Consider the following 19705-nt stretch of genomic DNA (forward strand, 5'->3'; position numbering starts at 1 on the left):
TTTGCTACAAGTATGGCTCATTTGTCCCAGTTCCTTAAAACACTTTCATGGCCTTTAGTTCATTTTCTCTTCTCACCGTCTCTAGGAGGCAGGGATTTTTATCCCCATTTTTCACTGAAGGGGAAATTGAGTCCTAGAGAGATTAAGCAATTTGTCCAGTTCACACAGCGGGAAGGAGCAGAGCTGGGACTTACCTTAGGGCTCTGTACTCTTCCCGATTAGACCACTCTGCTCTGGAGAGCCCCAGAACCATGTGCCCTCTAGTTTAGAACCCTTGAACTCGTTGTCAGGTTCTGAATCACCTATTTAGAATCAGCTAATGGATTTTCAATTGGATAGACTGCCCTCCCTCTACACCATCTCTGACATCTGAGAATCTATCTTTTTCCTAGAACTCCCAGAGATTTCTGCCTTCCCTCCATAGACCATTTCAGAGTTTACTTTTGCTGAAAATCTTTCCATTTGCATCTTAATATTTTTTTATGGTATTTGTTAAGCACCTATCTGTTGAGCATTGTTCTATGCACTGGGGTAGATACAAAATAAGCAGGTTTGACGCAGCCTCTGTCCCATAGCGGGCTCATAGTCTACGTAGGAGGTAGAACAGATTTTGAATCCTCATTTTACAGTTGAGGAAACTGAAGCACAGTGTAGTTAAGTGACTTGCTCAGGGTCACACTGCAGGCAAGTGGTAGAAATAGGATTAAAACCCAGGCCCTCTGACTCCTGGGCCCATGCTCTTTCCAATAAACCGTGCTGCTTCTCACGACTCCAATTTTTCACTGCTTCCATAGTCTCAGTGTCTACTACATGCACAACCCTGTCCTAGGATGTGACAAGAGTGACAAAGGAAGAGCAAGACTTGTTCCCCATTCTCAAGTTGCTCAAAGTCTAAGACTGTAAGGTCACTGTGGGTAGGGAACATTTCAACCAACCCTATAATATTGTACTCTCCCAAGCGCTTAGTCCAATGCTCTGGATACAGTAATCACTCAGCAAATACCGTTGACGATTGTAATGATAAGGGACGCAGGGTAGAAGCTGGCACGTTAGTAAATGGACATACTGTAAATGACAATGGCTTAGAATGTAACTGAGGCATAAGAATACAAATAATATGAGCATGCCCTCGTAATTAAAGTCATGAAGACTTTGGGGCTTGACTGACTGGAGGTAGGTGAGGGTAATTTGGGAAGGCTTCCTAGAGGAGGTGACTTATTTGAATGAATGCCATGCCCTCTGCAAAGCTCCCCTTCCTCCTCAGTATGGCCTCTTTGTGCCAGGTGTAATGTCTGGAAAGATCCAGTCCTTCCAGATCCTGGGTCTCGGCTCTTTCAGAAGCTGCCGAGCTCCCCTCTGTTGTTGGTGTCCCCAGCAATTGTTTCCTGACTTGTATCCTTTTCTCACATATCTGGTCTCGTATCCTCCTCTCGATTGCCTACGAAACATTACAGTGAAGGGTTTGGGGAAGCAGCTTGGGCTAATGCATAGAGCACGGGCTTGGGAGTCAGAGGTCGTGGACTCTAATCCCGCTTTGCCACTCCAGCTGTGTGACTTTGGGTAAGTCAGTTAACTTCTCTGTGCCTCAGTTACCTCATCTGTAAAATGGAGATTAGGACTGTGAGCCCCACTTGAGATAGGGAGTGTGTCCAGCCTGATTAGCTTATGTCTACCCCAGGGCTTAGAACAGTGCTTGACCTGTAGAAAGCGCCTAACAAATACCATCCCTTTTTTTTTTAAGTGACTGACTGAAGAGAGGGAGATGTTTCTGGACAATCCCAACCTTGTGCCCAGCCATCCAGGCAATAGACTGTCCTGTTTTGTTGCCCTATACTTGGTTCTGGTCGAGAACCCTGTACTGTACTGGGGAATGAGCTAGGAAGGAGATGATGTGGTTCCTGCCCTCCAGGAAGTGACAGTCTAAAGAAGGCGACAGGAGACGGACAGTTTGTCAGGAAGCTCTTTGTGTGTTACTTACACACAGCTGCCTTACAATCTCCGTTGAAGCAGAAGCCCCACTTAGTGGGCAGATTTCAGTTTTAGCTCCAGTTCTCCTGCCCACCCCTTCCCTCTGCCCTATCAGTACTGATTGGATTCTCCTTTGGCGGGAAAAGAGGCCCTCGGACCAAGAGTGAGGCTGAAAGTGGGACTGAGCCAGAAGCCAAAACATGGTACATACACTGCGGTTGCAGGGGAGGGAGAGGGGAAGTGCTGCATTGTAGCTTTGATTTATTTTATCCCCATTACAGCAGGAAATGGCTTCAAATAGTGAGCGTTTTCTTTATCGTCTTCGAAAACAAGGTTGCTTTGAACCTTAGATTCAGATAAATGTTTGACTTTCGGATTCAAACTTCAAAGAAGTACAGAGCCTTGGCTCCCAGGAATTGTCAAGGGCTCTTATCGCCTCTTTCTAAAGTAGGTCAGGAGGAATGTTCCAAGATAGTGTTATTGGAAGTGAGTGTTAGTGAAGTCACTGAAGAATTTGATCTTGAAACAGGATAGAGGAATGTGCTACAAACATGAGGCAAGGATGGCAGAGCTGCCCAACGGCTCAGTGGGCGGAGACAATTTGGCCTTTTCTGTTTTCCACAAGGAGAGGCCATAGACCTCATGACATGACAACGGCTCACTGAACTGTATGCTGACTTGGAACAGCTCACTCATGGGCTTGGCTAGTCGTCTTGTGAAGCCTTCTGCTGAGATTTGCCAGCAAGTGTCTGACAACGGGCTGAGATCGGCTATTTTCCTTCCCCTTAGTTTCATTAGGACCCCAATTCCAGTACCAGCTCTGCCACTGCCCTATTGGGTGACCTTGGGCAAGTCATTTAACCTCTCTGGGCCTAAGTTTCTTTATCTGTGAATTAGGGAGAAAGTAGATTGTGAACCCCGTGTGGGACAGGGACTTTGATCTGATAATCCTGTGTCTACCTCATGGTTAGCACATAGAAAGCACTTAAAAACGCCATTATTATTGGAGGAGGTTGGTCTTATGTGTTGGGAGAGGAACTGGGGATATTTTGCTGTCTATCTTGAACTCCTAGTCTTCCAGACCCTCCAGTTGACTTCAGTTTGGAGAAGCTGTGTGTCCTAGTGGAAAGATTATGGGCCTGGAAATTAGAGGACCTGGGTTCTAATCCCAGCTCGGCCACTTGCTTGCTGAGGGACCATGGGCATATCATGTCAGTTTTTTCTGCCTCAGTTTCCTAATTTGCAAAATGGAGATTAAAATACCCGTTCTTCCTCCTATAGACTGTGAGCCCCCATGTGGGACAGGGACCGTGCCTGACCTTATTGTCTTTTATCTACCCCAGCACATAGTACAGTGCTTGACACATAACAAATACTATTATTATTATTATAATCCTCATTATTACTCAGCCACCTATTTGTCCAGGGTTTTCCTCTCTCTGGGCCATAGCCTCCCATTTGATAGTGCAGGAGCAAAAAGAGATTTTCTTAGGGTGTCCTCCCAGAGTCACATCACATTTGGGCTTTATTGTGGCTCCTCCAGAACAAGAATGGAAGTCAGCACTAGAAAGCCAAGGCAAACATTCTGGGGAGATAAGGGTGGATTTCAGTCCTTACCCCCAAGAGCTAGACAAGGACCTCATCTCTTTCCTTCCCCCGCAAAACAATAAAACATTGAGAATAAAAGCACTGGGACACTTGGCATATTTCTATAATAATAATAATAATAATGGCATTTATTAAGCACTTACTATGTGCAAAGCACTGTTCTAAGTGCTGGGGGATACAAGGTCATGAGGTTGTCCCACCTGGGGAGACACGACATATTTCTATAATAATAATAATAATAATGATGGCATTTATTAAGCACTTACTATGTGCAAGCACTGTTCTAAGCACTGGGGGCATACAAGGTCATGAGGTTGTCCCACCTGGGGGCTCACAGTCTTCATCCCCATTTTCCAGATGAGGGAACTGAGGTCCAGAGAAGTGAAGTGACTTGCCCAAAGTCACATAGCTGACAAGTGGCGGAGCCGGGATTTGAACCCATGACCTCTGACTCCAAAGCCCATGCTCTTTTCCACTGAGCCACGCTGCTTCTAGACTGTGAGCCCGTTGTTGGGTAGGGACCGTCTCTATAATGTTGCCGACTTGTACTTCCCAAGTGCTTAGTACAGTGCTCTGCACACAGTAAGTGCTCAATAAATATGATTGAATGAATGAATGAATGAAAACCCCAGAACAGGAAATGATTAACCACCCACAGGTTTTTTTCAGGAACGTTTCGGGCCTGTGCTCTTGGGCTCAGGGTCTGACCCTCTCTGGCTCTTTTAGGTCCAGCCAAAGGAAGCACAGCCTGGGAAAGCCCGATCAGAGGGACCTGAGTGAGAACCTGGCGGCCACACAGGGCCTGGCTCACATGATCGTGGAGTGCCACAGGCTCTTCCAGGTATGCAAACCTGTCTGCCCCAATGGGGCTCTCGGCGGAATCCTGCCCTGAGAAAAACAGTGGGGTTTTAGTCTATGGTGGGGAGGGCAGAACATAGCCTAAAAAATTCTTTCAAGACTCAGAGGATGGGTTTTAAGGTGAAGTCCAACTACTTTTTTTTAATGGTATTTGTTGAGTGCTTATTATGAGCCAGGCACTGTACTAAGCACTGAGGTAGATACAAGCTAGTCAGGTTGGACCCAGTCCAGTCCCACATGGGACTCACAGTCTTAATCCTCATTTTACAGATGAGGTAACTGAAGCACAAATAAATTAAGTGACTTGCCCAACGTTACACAGCAGACAAATGGCAGAGCTGGAAATAGAACCCAGGTCCTTCAGACGCCCAGGCCTGTGCCCTATCCACTAGGGCACACTGATTCTCATGGTGAATTCAGTAGACTGAACAAGAGGAAGTAAGGTTTTGAATGCAACAAGAGATAATTTGTTTGGTCAGGCAGAAGGAGGAACTGCCCAACTGCTGGGGCCAAAAATGCACCGGAGGGTGGAGGGAGGCGGGATGGGGACTCTCCTCTCCTGAAGGTCTTTTATTTTTAAAAAGTCATAAGACTCTAAGAAGTGCTATTCTTGGGTCAGACCAATTGTCTGTCCAAACCAGGATCCTGACTCCGTCTCTGGCAGTAGAGTGCTTGAAGAAACAGCGTGATGGTTTCCTTTCGTAATAGATAAGGATGTGAAATCTAGCATCCCTAACTTGCCTTGTCATCTGGTGGATCTTTTCAGTACAAAGATGAACTGAAAAAGTTAGGAGAGAGTGAAAACCCACTACATTGTAAGATCCTCTTTTTTATGGTATTTAAATGCTTACTATGTGACAGGAACTGTACTAAGCCCTGAGGTAGATGCAAGTTAATCAGTTGGACCCAGACCTTGTCCCACATAGAGCTCATAGTCTTAATCCCTGTTTTACAGCTGGGGTAATGAGGCACAGAGAATTTAAGTGACTTGTCCAAGGTCACATAGCAGAGAAGAGGTGGAGCCTGGATTAGAACCCAGGCCCTTCTGTCCACTAGGCCCGGCTGCTTCTTTGCTGCTTTTTTCCTTCAGAGCAGAAATCACATCTACTAACTTAATTGTACTTTCCCAAGTGCTAAGTATAGCGCTCAATACCACTGAATGATGGACTCAAAAGACAGAGGCTGAGAATTAGGGGGCATGATGGTCATCTCCACAGCCTTCGCGATTTGGAAGTCTTTAAACATAGAATTGTTGTCCTCCAAATATCGTAGCATGAGGCCAAGGAATGCCCCCGTTTGTGAAGCTTGAAGGTAGGAGGCTCAAGCACTTTTAGCAGCAGGTGCTAAGAGTAGCAAATGTTACTCCAGGAGATGTACAGCCAAAGGTTCAGTGGGGTTTGGGGGGGAGAGGAGGTGTTGATTAAATGAATGGATGAGAGGTCCAGAATAGGAAGGAAAATAGACATCATCATCAATCGTATTTATTGAGCGCTTACTATGTGCAGAGCACTGTACTAAGCGCTTGGGAAGTACAAATTGGCAACATATAGAGACAGTCCCTACCCAACAGTGGGCTCACAGTCTAAAAGGCGGAAAAGTTGGAGATGTTAAATGGTGCTTTCCTAGCCATTCGAACAAGGAGGCAAGGAAGGCAACCATCTGACAGTTTCTCCAGGCATTCTGTTGCTGTTGCCAGAATACAGAGACCACTGGTATCACATAGTTATGACATAGCTGCTCTTAAATCCTGTCCCAGCCAGACCTGGACCAGACTTGGGTGCTGGAATCCTGGGGTATGGCTTGAACTGGAGCAGTGGGCAGGATGTGGGCAACAGTCAGTAAGTGCTATTCAGTGAGTCCCTGTGGAGGGCAGAATGCCTTCTTCTTCTCCTCCTCCTCCTGAATTACCTGGAGAGTTCATTCATTCATTGTCATATTTATTAAATGCTTACTGTGTGCAAAGCACTGTTCTAAGCACTTGGGAGAGTACAGTATAACAATAAACAGACATTAATATAAATAAATAAATAAATAAATTGCAGAGTTCCAAGGTAGCAATGGCATTAACTTCTGCCCAAATATGTGGGAGCTTGTTTTTTCCCAGGCTTTTGGACCTGGATTTCTGGGTTGTGACTTTCTAAGAATGTAGGGAATGTGTTTTGCGACCCACTGTTCTTAATCCCTTTAATTGGGATGTTAATAATGTTACCAAAGTGAGTGCAGATAGGGAAGGGAGGTCTTGGTCAGTGAAGCGGCTTCTAAATCAAAGTGGGGTCATTTTCTTTCAAGCTTTCAGGGATACTGTGAGGATAAAATAAACTCATGGTTATAAATAATAACATTAATAATAAGACATTATTAGTATTATCCTGGGTGCTTAGTGCCCAATAATTTTAGAATTTAATGCTGGAATATAGCTTGGGTTTAAAGAGAGAGAAGGTCCTTCTGAATCTAGTACTCTGTCATGGCTAGCCATTTCCCTTTTCATAACATGTTTCAGGGTAGACAGAAGCTAGACAAGGTTTGTGCTTTTGGCAGCTTCAGAATCATAAAATTTCTTTAAACATAGTCACTAGGCTTCTGGTAAAGATGGGAAATGGCCTAGTGAACGAGAGAAATAGGGCTTAATCTGAAGCCAGAGTTCTTAGGGTAAGAAAGTGCAGACCAGGAGGAGTCAATCCCAGAACTGCTACCAGAGGCAGTGTGGAAACCCCATCCCTGGAAATCTTTAGGAATTAATCTTCAACTATCCTCTTGATTTGGTTATTCAGCTTAGACCTGATGACCAATTCAGCTTAGACCTGATGACCACCTGAGGCCCTGTCAGTGTTGTGATTCTAGAGCCTGCAGGCTGGGATCTACCTGCCAGCCAACCTTATTTGTGCAGTAGAAATGTTGGGCAGGATGGATTGAGTCACTTGCTCCTCACACTGACCATCTTGTGGTTTCTTTACCAGATGCCTGACTACTGCCTCGAGTCTCAGGACCTCAGGGGGCGGCAGGGGCAACCCAGTCCTGGAGGAAATAAAGCAGGCTCAACTGCCTTGGCCAGATACTCCAGCATGCTGATTTCCCTGGAAAATTCCATGCAGGATCTGCTCAGAGATGCCAGAGACAAATTCAAAAGTTGGGTGTCCTGTTCCCATTTGCCCCACGTGGAGTTGGCTAATAAGAAGGTGAGAGTGGGGTGATACGTTGATCATTGAAGAACTGGTGCACAGATCAACTAGGGGACCCTGAGGGAGGCCCAGGAGTCCTGAATCATTTCACTTCAGCAGTCTTTACCCTTCCTCAGCTGCTATTTATTTAGTGTCCACTGGTTGCTTGGTCCTGTCCAAGGGCTTAAATGAGAAGTTAGAATGACCAAGTCCTTACATTTTCCAAAGCATTTTCAACTCATTTGCCTCTTCTCTGAGAAAGGGAGGAACTGGGGATTATTATTCCCATTTTGCAGGTGAGTTAGTTGAGATAGTGAGAGATTATTTGCCCAAGGTCACATAGCATAATCATGTGGTTCAGAGCCAGTCTGAGTACTGGCCATTATCACTTCCAGCCTGGTGTTCTTCCCTTTCCAGCTTCCCATAGGTTGGAATTGGGTACTCAGCCTGCTCTGGCTCCACCCCTTCCATTTCTTTTCTATTTATTGTAATTCTCAAGTCCTTACTAAGAGCCCATCATTGTACTAAGCCCTGGGATAGATACAAGATAATCAGGTTGGATACAGTCCCTGTCTCACTTAAGGCTGTCTTAATCTCTATTAAACAGATGAGGTAACTGAGGCCCAGAAAAAAGTTAAATGGCTTGCCCAAGGTCACAGAGCAGACAAGTGGCGGAGCTGGGATTAGAACCCTGGTCCTCTGTCTTCTAGGCTCATGCTCTTTTCCATTAGGCTGCACTGCTTCACTTCTGCCCTGAGACTCACTAGGGTACTAATGTCCTGCTGAGAGCCTCACGCAGCGCTTCTCCCATCCCTCCACAGGTGGAAGACGGGTACCCCTTGAGGCTGTGGAAAGCCTCCGTGGATATTGCTGCCTCCCCGCAGGCCGTTCTGCAGCGTGTGTTGAGAGAGCAGCACTGCTGGGACCCCACACTGCAGCAGGCCAAGGTCCTGGAGACGCTGGATGAAGAGACAGAGATCTACCATTACACGACAGACGGCATGGCTCCCCTTCCGCCAAGAGAGTATGTTCTTCTAAGGTGAGGAGTCTTAAAGCCCTTGAGGTGTGTGGGATTCGTCAGGATGGAGTTGGGGACTCCTGTTTGTTTAGCGATTTTTTTTTTTTGGTACTTGTTAAGTGCTTACTATGTGCCAAGCACTGTACTAAATGCTGGGGTAAGTACAAGTTGATCAGGTTGGACACAGTCCCTGTCCCACACAGTGTTTAAAATGGGGATAAAGAATGTGAGGCCAATACCTTGTATCTACCCCAGTGCTTAGTACAGTGCCCGGCACAAAGTAAGCGCTTAACACATACCCTAGTTGTTGTTGTTATTATGGGGTTTTAGAGTCTTAAGCCGTATTTTACGGATGAGGTGCCTGAGGTACAGAACAGTTAAGTGACTTGCCAAAAGTCACATAGCAGACAAGTGGCAGAGCTGAATTTAGAACCCAGGTCCTTCTGAATCCCAGACCCGTGCTCTCTCCACCAGGCCAGTCTGCTTCCTTAGTCCTAATGAGGCTCTGCCAGAAGAATCTCAATTTAGAGATCAAGAGCAGCTTGATGCAGAACATTTTTTTCTAGGCACTTGTGCCACAGAGAACAGGTGTGGCCCTTGCTGTCAAGAAACTCATAGTGTCTGGGAGACAAGGCTCTCTTACAGAGCCCATCACTAATTGGCCTTTCAATATGCGGAAGAGATGGGTCTTGGACAGTGCTGGTGGACTGTAGAGTGAGCAGTTGCTGAATTTTTCTGGGGGAAAATTATCTAGAGAAGAGCAGGCAGTGGAGGGCATTGGAATTGTTGCCACAATTAATGACAACACATAATCATGCTTGAGAGGATCTTCAGCAGCCCAGGAATTTCCAACTCCACGTATTTCTGTCACCTTCCCACAGGGTGTAGTTGAGGCAGTATGAGGGGACTTCTTGGTCAACCAAGTTTGGTGGTCTTCTGTGTGCAAAAACCTCATTTTTGGCTGTAAATTCCACTTAAAGGGAGGAATGTTAATCCAGCCCAGATGACAAAATTCAGATATGATTCTAAAACACCAATCCCTATGGTTTTTCATGTTTCATGGGTTTCCTTGCCATTCCCTAGGACCTGGAGATCAGACCCCAAGGGCAGCACTTGTATCGTGGCCGCTACCTCTGTGGAGTATGAAGAAGTGCCCCTGAATGGGGTTTTAGCCCACGTGTTTCTGTGCCAACACCTGATTGAGACAGTGGGAGCGGAGAAATCCCGGGTGACTCATGTCTGCAGAATGGACACAAGGTATGACTGAGCTTTCTAGTTCATTACTATACATTGCCCTTTAAGGTATGGGTTTTGAGTGACCCTCATTCTTTAAACAATGACAGGCTTCCCCTTTTGTTGGGAAGCAGCATGGCCTAGTGGAGCTAGCCCTGGCTTGGGAATCAGAGGACCTGGGTTCTAATCCTGGATCTGCTGTGTGACTTTGGGCACGTTACTTCTCTGTGCCAGTTCCCTCACTGGCAAAGTCTTACTTGAAAGACTGAGCCTCATGTAGGAAAGGAACCAGGTCCAATCTGTTTATTTTGTGTCTATCCCACTGCTTAGTGCATTGCTTGGCACATAGTAAGTATTTAGCAAATATCATTATTGTCCTAACCCCTGAGTAACATTGGAGAGAGAATGGTTGGTTGATATGGAAGAGAAAAATGTCAAAATGGAAAGAAAGGCCAGAGCAAGGTGAACTCAGGCACTCGGAAAGGGCTGGGGAGAAATCCAGTTGCTGCTTATTCTTCTTATTCTAATAAGCGCTTAGTATGTGCCAAGCAATGTACGAAGCACTGAGCTAGATAATCAGGTTGGACACAGGCCCCACGTGGGGATGAGCAAACTGAAGCACAATTAGCTGATTCATCAGCCAGCTACCAACAGGGTGAGTTGTACCTCTTATTTCAATTCAAGGTAGGGCCAGAAAATAGTGTCAGCTATTAAGTGCACAACTCCACTGGGCAATGGGGATGATGGTCTCCATCACTGTTTAAACTGAACCCCAGACTTGTTCATCCCCATTCTCTTGAAAAACCCCCACGTGGTGTTTTCCTGGTCTATTGCAGCCTGTCCTCTCTCAGCCCCGGAACCTTGTTTCCCCTTTTTACCCCCTTACTCACAGTGGAAAGTTGGCACAAGCAGGAGTTTATCAAACCCTGAAATACTCTGTCAGTAACATAAGTGCACGCAGCTCCCCGGATGAGCCGATCCCATCAGTAATCCCCACTATTCAGGTTGCTGTGTGTAGATTCAGGTCCCAGGGATTTTTTTTTTTTTTGTCCTGAGCAAGAAATCATGCTACATTTTGGACCCTCGCACACATGGCTGCTGTTTGTCAGCTGGGGTCTGTCCTGGACTGCTTCCAGAGTGCTAGCCAAAAGCGATTGGGAAACTCCAAATGGAACTGAGAGATGAGGAGTGTGTTTGGGCTGTCCGCTATCTTGGCTTTGTTTTCAGATCCAAATCCAACCCATTAATTTATTTGAATAGAGTACCAAATTTAAAAAGATGAACTGAGTTTTTAAAAAAGTCTAAAGTGTTCATATGTGTTGCAATCGAAAATATTTGATTGACATTAGGGTAGAGAAATAGGAAGCTTATGGCCTTCTAATTTTTGAAGCACTGGTAGCCCATATCAAATTGTAGTTTAGGTACTAACTAAGATCAAAAAGGGAAGACTGCCAATATATTTTAGAAAAGGTGTAGTCTGAGTCAATGTTGGGGGTGGTGATTTAACTGTTATTTGCTCATAAATCCATGTTTAAATTGGGACATTAGAAATTGAAAGTGATTGGATGTTATAATATGCACTGTACCAGAATGAATGATTCAAAAATTGAAGTCAGCATCTTGGAATACCCTTTGCCAAATTCTGTATCAAATATTTAGGTTACCAGATCCTCAATGACTAATTAGGGCAAACTTCTTAGGATGAGAAAAAGACACAGAAAGGAACATTTCATAGGGGAGAGCCCAATAAGTAGGATATCTTGGGAAGATTTTACTATGAGTGGTCTACAACCTGGAGATGTTTTTTTTTTTTCCATTTCCCTAGAGATGTTTAGAATCACTTCTTTCATCCAGTTTTTCATTAGCTCGTCTCCCTTTCCCCTTCCCAATCTGGAGTCCAGACCTTTACAGCAGTACTTTAGGATTCATTTCAAGACTCTTGGGAATATTACTGCAACATCTGTGTTATGGCAAAAGTATGCAGGTATTTTACCTGCCAACTTGTTTGCAATAACTAGTGGGCCTTTAAGAAAATGAGTTATTTACTACTAAGAGGCTATGAACCCAAAAGTGTGATTAGGTTCTCCATCCTAGGTCTAGAAGTAGTTCAGCCCAGCCACTTCTCTCCTACAGTGGGAAGTGTGTTCTTCTCTTGTGTTAGGGAGAGCTTAGGTTGTAGTACTCACTGTGTTGACACCTTGAACGTGTATCACCGCTTTCTTGTTGCACCATGTCGCAAGGAATCCAGATTGACACACTGTCCAATTAACGTTCCAGAGTTATGCTATGGTGTTCTGGTACATTGTGAAATTGTGAAAACACACATTCTGGCAGAACTGTGTGGACTCATTTACCATTTGAGAGTCTCTCATGGCACAGGATGGGAGTCAAGTATCTTCTAAGTAGTCTTCTTCTTCAAAAAAAGTAGAAAACACTTCCAGACACATCGTGGTGGGGTCGGTTTTGACAAAACAAAACCTTAAAGAGCAGCGTATAGGTTAGTCAACAATGGAAAACAACAGATGTTTCCAGCTCCATTCCTCCAAATGCCTGTGAATTAACCCTGTCTTGGTCTTTTGCAGAGGGAGGACCACAGAATGGTACAACAGGGTTTTTGGTCACATGTGTGCAGCAGAACTGCTAAGGATAAAGGACTCCTTCAGACCTCTGACCACAGACACAAAAGAAACCAAAATATGAAGTCGTGTTGGGTTAAATGAAGTTTGTGGACTCATTCTTGAGCTATTTTGCAAACTCCCTCTAACAGTGTTTTTTGACTAAAAAGCATTAATTAAATCTAGTGATATATAAATATATAAGCTGTGCTTAAAGGATTTCACAAGAGATGAGTAAAGGCTAATATTTCTGTAAAGTTAATTTTCCCATCCAGGAAATAGTCAAAATTGTGGTTTTAAACTTAGTTTGCATTAAGTTATTAAAAACTTGAGACTTATCCAAATATACTTTTTATACCAGATGTAAAGTATGGACTATTTTTTAGATTTGCACATTTGCTGTAAAAATTTTTATAAAATGTATGTATGACTAATGGTTTAACTCCATTCTGCAAGAGAGGGGTAAGCTGTTCACAGAATTGCTATATAGTTTGTGGTTCAGTACGCTGTTAATAATAAAGTCTATATTGCATTGCACATGCATCTGCAGCCATTCAAATGATAAGATGATTGTTAGGTGGTACTTCCATCTCCTTAATTCATTTGCACCCTCAGGTGATTAGTGCAGGGGTTGAGGAGGGAAAGGCAAGAGCAGCTTCAACTCACCAACTGTTCCCATGAGGCTGTCCTCTGCCAGCAGAGACCCAGGAACAGAGCCTCCGTGTCTGCAAATGGAGCAGGGCGGCGGGGCAGAGAGACCAGTGAAAAAAGAGAGACTGAATGGAGAAGGACGGAGAGTAAAACAGATTGGGCCTGGGGGGAACCAACAGGACTCAGATCTGGTTTTAAATATTATTAACACCCTTGGGCTACAGTCTGTGACTCCAAATCAAAAGAGCACTTGGAGTGAAAATGTAATGCCTAGCTTAGTCACCATCAGCTGCTACCCCTCATTCTTACAAATGCCATAATTATTCATATGTCACCATGAACGTATTTTTTAGTTTATAATGCTTGACTGGCCAAAAAAAGAAAGACAACTGTCAAAACATAATCGACAATTATTTTTAATTTAGCCATGGTTTCCAAATCTTATCCACATGATTACTATAAAAAAGCAAGCAGTGCTAATAATCATTTTGATAAAAATAGAAAGGGTTCAAACAGTTGCAATTACATCCTCTGGACAGGCTTGATTCCCAGGATATCAAATCCTTTGGCCATGATGGCAGCAGTTGCTTCACACAACAACATCCTCCACATATTCACCTTCACAATTTTACCTAAGGATAGGAAAAAGGGGACAGAGACACTCAATACATTCTCCTCTGACAAAATAATTTTTCAAAAGGGTGTGGCTTGATCAGAGACCTTCCATTTGCTCTAGGGCTCAGCATAGTCAATACAGTCTTGGTTGGGAGTTTGCAGAAAAGCAAGCCGTCAGACTCTGTAACCAACTCAAGGCTCTAAAAAGAACTGAGAAGGAAGGTCCTTCCCCCTATGGTGGCCTGAAATTCAGAAGTCCTTTTTTGTCTGTGAAAATCCTCTCAAAAGCATAATGAAAGAATTCAGCACAGAGTTCCAGTCCCTGAAAGTATGCTGAAAGCCAAATGCCACAGAATATTTGGAGTTGTGGAATTGGCTATTTTAACCACACTGGGTAGCCCCATTGGGGACCAAAATCAGGAAGAAAAAAAATAATTTAAGATCACGCAAAATCTTTTCCCCTGATTTGTATTTTAAAAGAAAAACTCTAGTATCAGTTTCTATTAAGTCTAGAACAGGCTATCAGGTCCCAGTACAATACTGCCATATGGAAATATGCTTAATGCAATGCATTAGCTTGGAAATTGCTTTCAGACCACGTTGTACTCCACAGCACTCACCAGTCTGTCGGTCTTTCTCCACGCAGTAACAGCTATCGTAAAATTCTGTGAAGGTGGTCGCCAGCTCATAGATATAATCGCAGAGGGTGTGGAGAAACAAGTCATCCAAAATTTTCTGGAGGATCTCTGGAAACCTTAAAATGCATCGCCCCAGTTTCCATTCCTTTTCATGATCCAAAAGGATCTCCGTTTCTTGGGCAGCTTTCCGCAACATCTCTTCATCAATATTAGCCAGACGGGCTATGGATCTGGAAAGAAAGGAGATTCACTGGCAACCCTCCTCACTTGTGCTCTGTGTAACCACTGATTTTCATTAGAAAATCAGGCCTCCAGAGAAGTAATCAATGCAAATGGAATCAGTTGTATATATTATCAATTAAAAACACAAAATGTGGTTCTTACTATCACTCAAGTGTCAATTTACTACACAGCTCATAAGCAAGAAAAACAACTCATCTGTTTCTGAAGCATTTCCTAAAATAATCTTGAAATGGGAAACCTAAATTAGAAAGCCAGCTGGAAGCTCTCTGGCATTTAAGCAAAAGACAAAAGTCTGGGGGAACAGACTCAACTAATAATTAAACCGAGAGAAAAAAGAGAATACTTTTTACTACGAATTCCTCTTTAAAATTTGATGGAGTACTTCAAAGCAGCTGATGGTGCAACGGCTGATTTCCAATTTCTAACTGTGAACTGCCAAAGGCCAACAGTTACCTGATTCTAGTGAAGGCATAGAGCAAATAAGCAGCTGTGTTTCCTCTGTCATCTAGCATTTTGTCGAAGGAGAAGATGTAGTCATTCATCCGGTTGTGAGAAAGATCAGCATATTTGATGCAGCCAAAAGCAACTGAAGTCTGGGCAGTTCTGAGTTCCTCTGGGGTTAAGACCTTTGTGGGGGAAAAGAAAACCAAATCCTTTTCCTTCCTCGCTCATCACTCCCTTTTTCTCTATTTTTATGGCATTTGTTCAGTGCTTACTATGTGTTAAACACTAAGCACCAGGGGAGTAACAAGTGAATTACGTTGAACACAGTCCCTGTCCCACATGGGGCTCACTGTCTTAAGAAGGAGAACGGGAGACCTGATTAAGTGACTTGCTCAAGGTCGAATAGCAAGCAATAGGCAGAGCTGGGGTTAGAACCCAGGTCATCTGACTCCCAGATGCTCTTTCCACTAGGCCAGGATGCCTCTCTACATCATATGAAACTAAAATGGCTGGGGAGAGATATTTCTCCATATTGGAGGTGGAAAATTCATTCACTCAGTCATATTTATTGAGCACTTACTATGTGCAGAGCACTGTACTAAGTGCTTGGGAAGTACAAATCGGCATCATATAGAGACGGTCCCTACCCAACAACGGGATCACCGTCTAGAAGGAAATGGCACCCTCACATCAAAAAGACTTATCAGCAAACACCAGGGTTTTCTCCATAAGCACAGAAAATGCCTTAGAACCCAGGTAACGTAGGAGCTGCGCCCCTACAAAACTCCCACTCTGAGACTCACCTGTTCCGTCACCGTAATACACAATGTCAAAACAGGGCAAACATCGCCTAACTCCTAACACCATTCTAGCCACCAGGTGTAGTGAAAACACATGTTATGGCTGAACCAGGTGCCTTACCACCTGGCAGTGTAGGAGGAGACTGAGTTGCTAATATCAAGGTAGTACATTTAAGGTAGCAGTTTTCCACAATCTCCAGATAAACTGCTCTTTTCAACTCCTGGGGGTTCTGCCTTCCCCACTTCCCAACAGCTCACTTATTGCTAGGAGGGGTGCAAGAGCTGCAGGGTAAAATATGTCCTACATCAGAACTGCCTCTATTGACTACGGAGGAAGGTAGGGGGGCTGTAAACCAACAAGAAAGAAAGCACTACATCATAATTATGGCTCCACCTCTATTCTGAAATCCCTTTCCAAACTATAAATACTAGGGATGCAAAAGAGACTGAGATGGTAGAGTTTAAATAATGCAAAATAACGATATACCAACTGCCTGACAAGGAAAACAATAAAGCTAATGTTAACCTGACTTATCAAGCAAAATAAGGTACTGGACAACAAAGATAAAGGAAGATAATGGAAGCAGTGTGGCCTACGGGAAAGAGCATAGGCCTCGGAGCCAAAGGCCCTGGGTTCTAATCCTAACTCCGCCACTTGTCTGCTGTGTGAACCTGGGCAAGTCACTTCTCAGTGCCTCAGTTTCCTCCTCTGCAGAACGGGGATTCAACACATGGTCTTCCTCCTACTTAAACTGTGAGCGCCACGTGGAACCTGATGAGCTTTCCTTTTATCTACCCCAGCGCTTAATACAGTGTTTGACGCACTGTATTGTGTTTACATAACACAAGCTTAACAAATACCACGATTGTTATTAATATCATTATTAAGATTGGAGCACACAAACTAGATAGACTGTAAAGAACAATTCCTGGAACACTTCAGGGAACACTATATATGATAGGGATCATTTTGGAACCACACAGACCCATTTAGATGAAGAAAAAAGGTGACTGCCTCAAAGTATTTACTCTTCATCGAGACAGTAAAGATAGCAGAGAGGAAATGGGCAGAAATGTGTACTTGAGCACCATCCCGTGGACCTAGAGAGAAGCAACTTGACTGTCTCAACACTCAACCACTGACCTGATTTGTCCTTTGTGACCCGACGGGCCTTTATTCCACTTCCATCTATAACTAAACCAGGATAATTTAATCCCGGGAGGATTTTCCCCTCAACTCTACTCTCATTCTGTGCTCCACTTCTGCTTCTGTTACTTCTCTCACCTATCCTGACTTAGTTCCTCCAAATCACCTGGGGCCCAGAACAGCAATTGGTCCTTGGTATTCTTAATCTTTTTCTGTTTTGAGTCTTTTCTCTGTTTACCATCCCGTCCCCCTCCTCTCAGAGCCTTGTTCCTTTTGCCCTGTACTCCTCACTTAGAGGTTCTTCTCAAACTTTCAGACCAACTCTGCCACTGGCCTGCTTGTAAGATCTTGGGCAACTCAGTTAACCTCACTGTGCTTCAGTTTCCTCATCTGTAGAATGGGGATAAGTCCTACTTTTCCCTCTCTCTTAGACTATGAGTCCCACAGGGGAAAAAACTGGATTTCATCTGATTATTTTTTATCTAATCTATCCAAGGGATTAGAAGAGTGCTACTACTACTTTATCATACTGTATCACCCAAGGAAAAAGAAATGAAAGGCACAGAGGGAGCTTTCTGCTGCTTATGAAGGGCCTGATGCAATAATGCTCTGCCTCGTTCTTTCCCAATAAAGTCAATGGGTTCAGTGTCTACTCTAAAACCACCCTCAACCATCAACACTGACACAGATAATCTACCTTCTCCTCTGACACTATTGGCTGACTATGTCTCAAATGAGCATCAAGAAAGACAACAACCATCTAGCCAGCTGACAGATTTTACTGTCTTATCTGTATGGCACAAAAAGGGTATAGCTGTAATATTAGTTATTTATATTGATGTCTGTCTCCCCCACCCAGCTCTAGGCTGTGAGCTCACTGTGGGCAGGAATTGTCACTCTTTATTGTTGTACTGTACTTTTCCCAGTGCTGTGCACACAGTAAACACTTAATATGACTGAATTAATGAATAAAAGGGTATAATGAATCAATCATTTATTGAATGCTTACTGCTCTGAGGGCAGGGAATGTGTCTACCAACTTTTGTATTGTACTCTTCCACGTGCTTAGTACAGTACAACACAACAAGAGTTGGGATTTAAGTTCCCCAGAAAGTTTTTCAAGATGTGGTAACAACAAAGAGGGTTGTGACCTTTCAGAGGTGCCAAAATCCTGAAGACAACCCACAGCAATTCCCTAAACCAACTTTAGAACAGGCAGTTTACTGAATGAAATCAAAATGCCCATATAAGGGGAGTCAAAAAAATCGTCTTGTTTCTTGAGATCCCCATAATAGTTAGAAACAAAAAAATACTAAGTCCCAGACCTGCGTGGTTCGTATTAGAGAAAAGTGGACAAAGGTTACCTTATCTCTCTCTTTTTCCTTTAGTTTATCCATGGATCGTTTCAGTCCTTCCTCTAGGAGGTCCATGAGACGTACTGTGTCACCTGAGCGAGTTTTAAACTTCTTCCTTCAAAGTAAATGTTGAAAAGTATCGTTTACTGAATTCTAACACCTAAAGGCACATTCATTTACAGATCTTGGTTCAACTTTCTAAAACACTACCAAATCACTTCAAATACACTTTGCTCTCAAATTCTGTTGATATTTCGTTGGCACGTAACAGAAGAGGAAATAAACTGAAGCAGAAGAGATATGAACATGAAAACCCAAAGTTTCTTCTCTTTGTTTCCAGGGGACCGCTTGGCAACGAGAGTATCTCTAAAACCCACAAGTTCCTTCAAACAGCAACCCTGGCTTAATTCAGGAGCAGCTGCAACTCAATGCATCCTCTTTAAGAAGCAGGAAGACTGGGACTATGGGGCTGCCTGAGAGGAGGCAGAGGGATATTGGAAGGACAAAGGACAAAAAGGGCAGTTTAACTGGAAGGGCATTAAAAGCACAAGATTTCTAACTAAGAGGAAGTCTTATTCGCCTCTAAACTAATTAATGAATTACTGCATTTGTTAAGCGCTTACTAGTACTGTTCTAAGCACCCGCGTAGATACAAGTTGATAGGTTAAACCCAGTCACTGTTCCGCATAGGCTCACATTCTAAGTAGGAAGCAGAACAGGTCTTTAATCTCCACTTCCCGATTAAATGAGGACTCTTCACAATTGGGGAAGAAAAATCCCCTCATTTTAGGTCATCAAGAATGCTATTATATGAGGAATTCAAACAGAACATCTCAAAACAACACAGGACCATCACTTCTAAGGTGGGGTAAAGGCTGTACATATGTTTAGAAGTGGTTTGAAAATACAGTGATTTTTTGCAAAGGGTCGGCTCTGGGATTTCAACCTCAACAGGGGCTCAACTTGGTGAACATTCCAAGGGCTCAGACCTGTCGAGGGCCAAAATAGACAGCCTTAAAAATCAGGTCAATTATATATGTCCAATGATTCCAACAAATCACAGAACCACACTGTATTTCAAGCACAACCACCACAGATCTGGACTAAATTTAACACTGCCATTACAACTACCACACTGCTGAAGACAAGCAAAGCAAGGAAAATGATAACATTTGCCTCCTTCCTTTCCTTAGCCTGAAAGGTGATCCAAAAAACATTAATTTCATCATTTGGATGACAGTCACAACTGTGCTATAAACATGAATAAAATGGCACCATTTGGGAGACGACTGGATGTGCTTTTACCCCAAAATTTGCTCAGCTGGATTCCCTGTTACAGATTTGGAAAAAGTGG

At 43.7% G+C, this 19705-nt stretch overlaps 2 protein-coding genes across 3 annotated transcripts in view; one reads left to right on the forward strand and one right to left on the reverse strand.

Annotated features, from left to right (window-relative positions):
- Positions 1-12995, forward strand: part of LOC119919755 (rho GTPase-activating protein 7-like) — a 102559-nt gene extending 89564 nt beyond the window's left edge. For both annotated transcript variants that reach the window (XM_038740423.1, XM_038740424.1), the window contains exons 10-14: positions 4303-4417; positions 7392-7610; positions 8414-8631; positions 9694-9867; positions 12426-12995. In XM_038740423.1, the coding sequence (XP_038596351.1) occupies positions 4303-4417; positions 7392-7610; positions 8414-8631; positions 9694-9867; positions 12426-12543 (844 nt within the window). In that variant the 3' untranslated portion in view covers positions 12544-12995. The remainder of the gene's footprint in view (positions 1-4302; positions 4418-7391; positions 7611-8413; positions 8632-9693; positions 9868-12425) is intronic.
- A 512-nt stretch (positions 12996-13507) lies between these two features.
- RARS1 (arginyl-tRNA synthetase 1) overlaps positions 13508-19705 on the reverse strand; it is a 30033-nt gene continuing 23835 nt past the window's right edge. The window contains exons 12-15 of the mRNA XM_038740425.1: positions 18361-18466; positions 15059-15231; positions 14345-14592; positions 13508-13741 (exon numbers count right to left, since the gene is read on the reverse strand). Of these exons, the coding sequence (XP_038596353.1) occupies positions 13632-13741; positions 14345-14592; positions 15059-15231; positions 18361-18466 (637 nt within the window). The 3' untranslated portion in view covers positions 13508-13631. The remainder of the gene's footprint in view (positions 13742-14344; positions 14593-15058; positions 15232-18360; positions 18467-19705) is intronic.

Source organism: Tachyglossus aculeatus, chromosome X1 (assembly GCF_015852505.1).
Source record: "Tachyglossus aculeatus isolate mTacAcu1 chromosome X1, mTacAcu1.pri, whole genome shotgun sequence".
Taxonomy (NCBI): domain Eukaryota; kingdom Metazoa; phylum Chordata; class Mammalia; order Monotremata; family Tachyglossidae; genus Tachyglossus; species Tachyglossus aculeatus.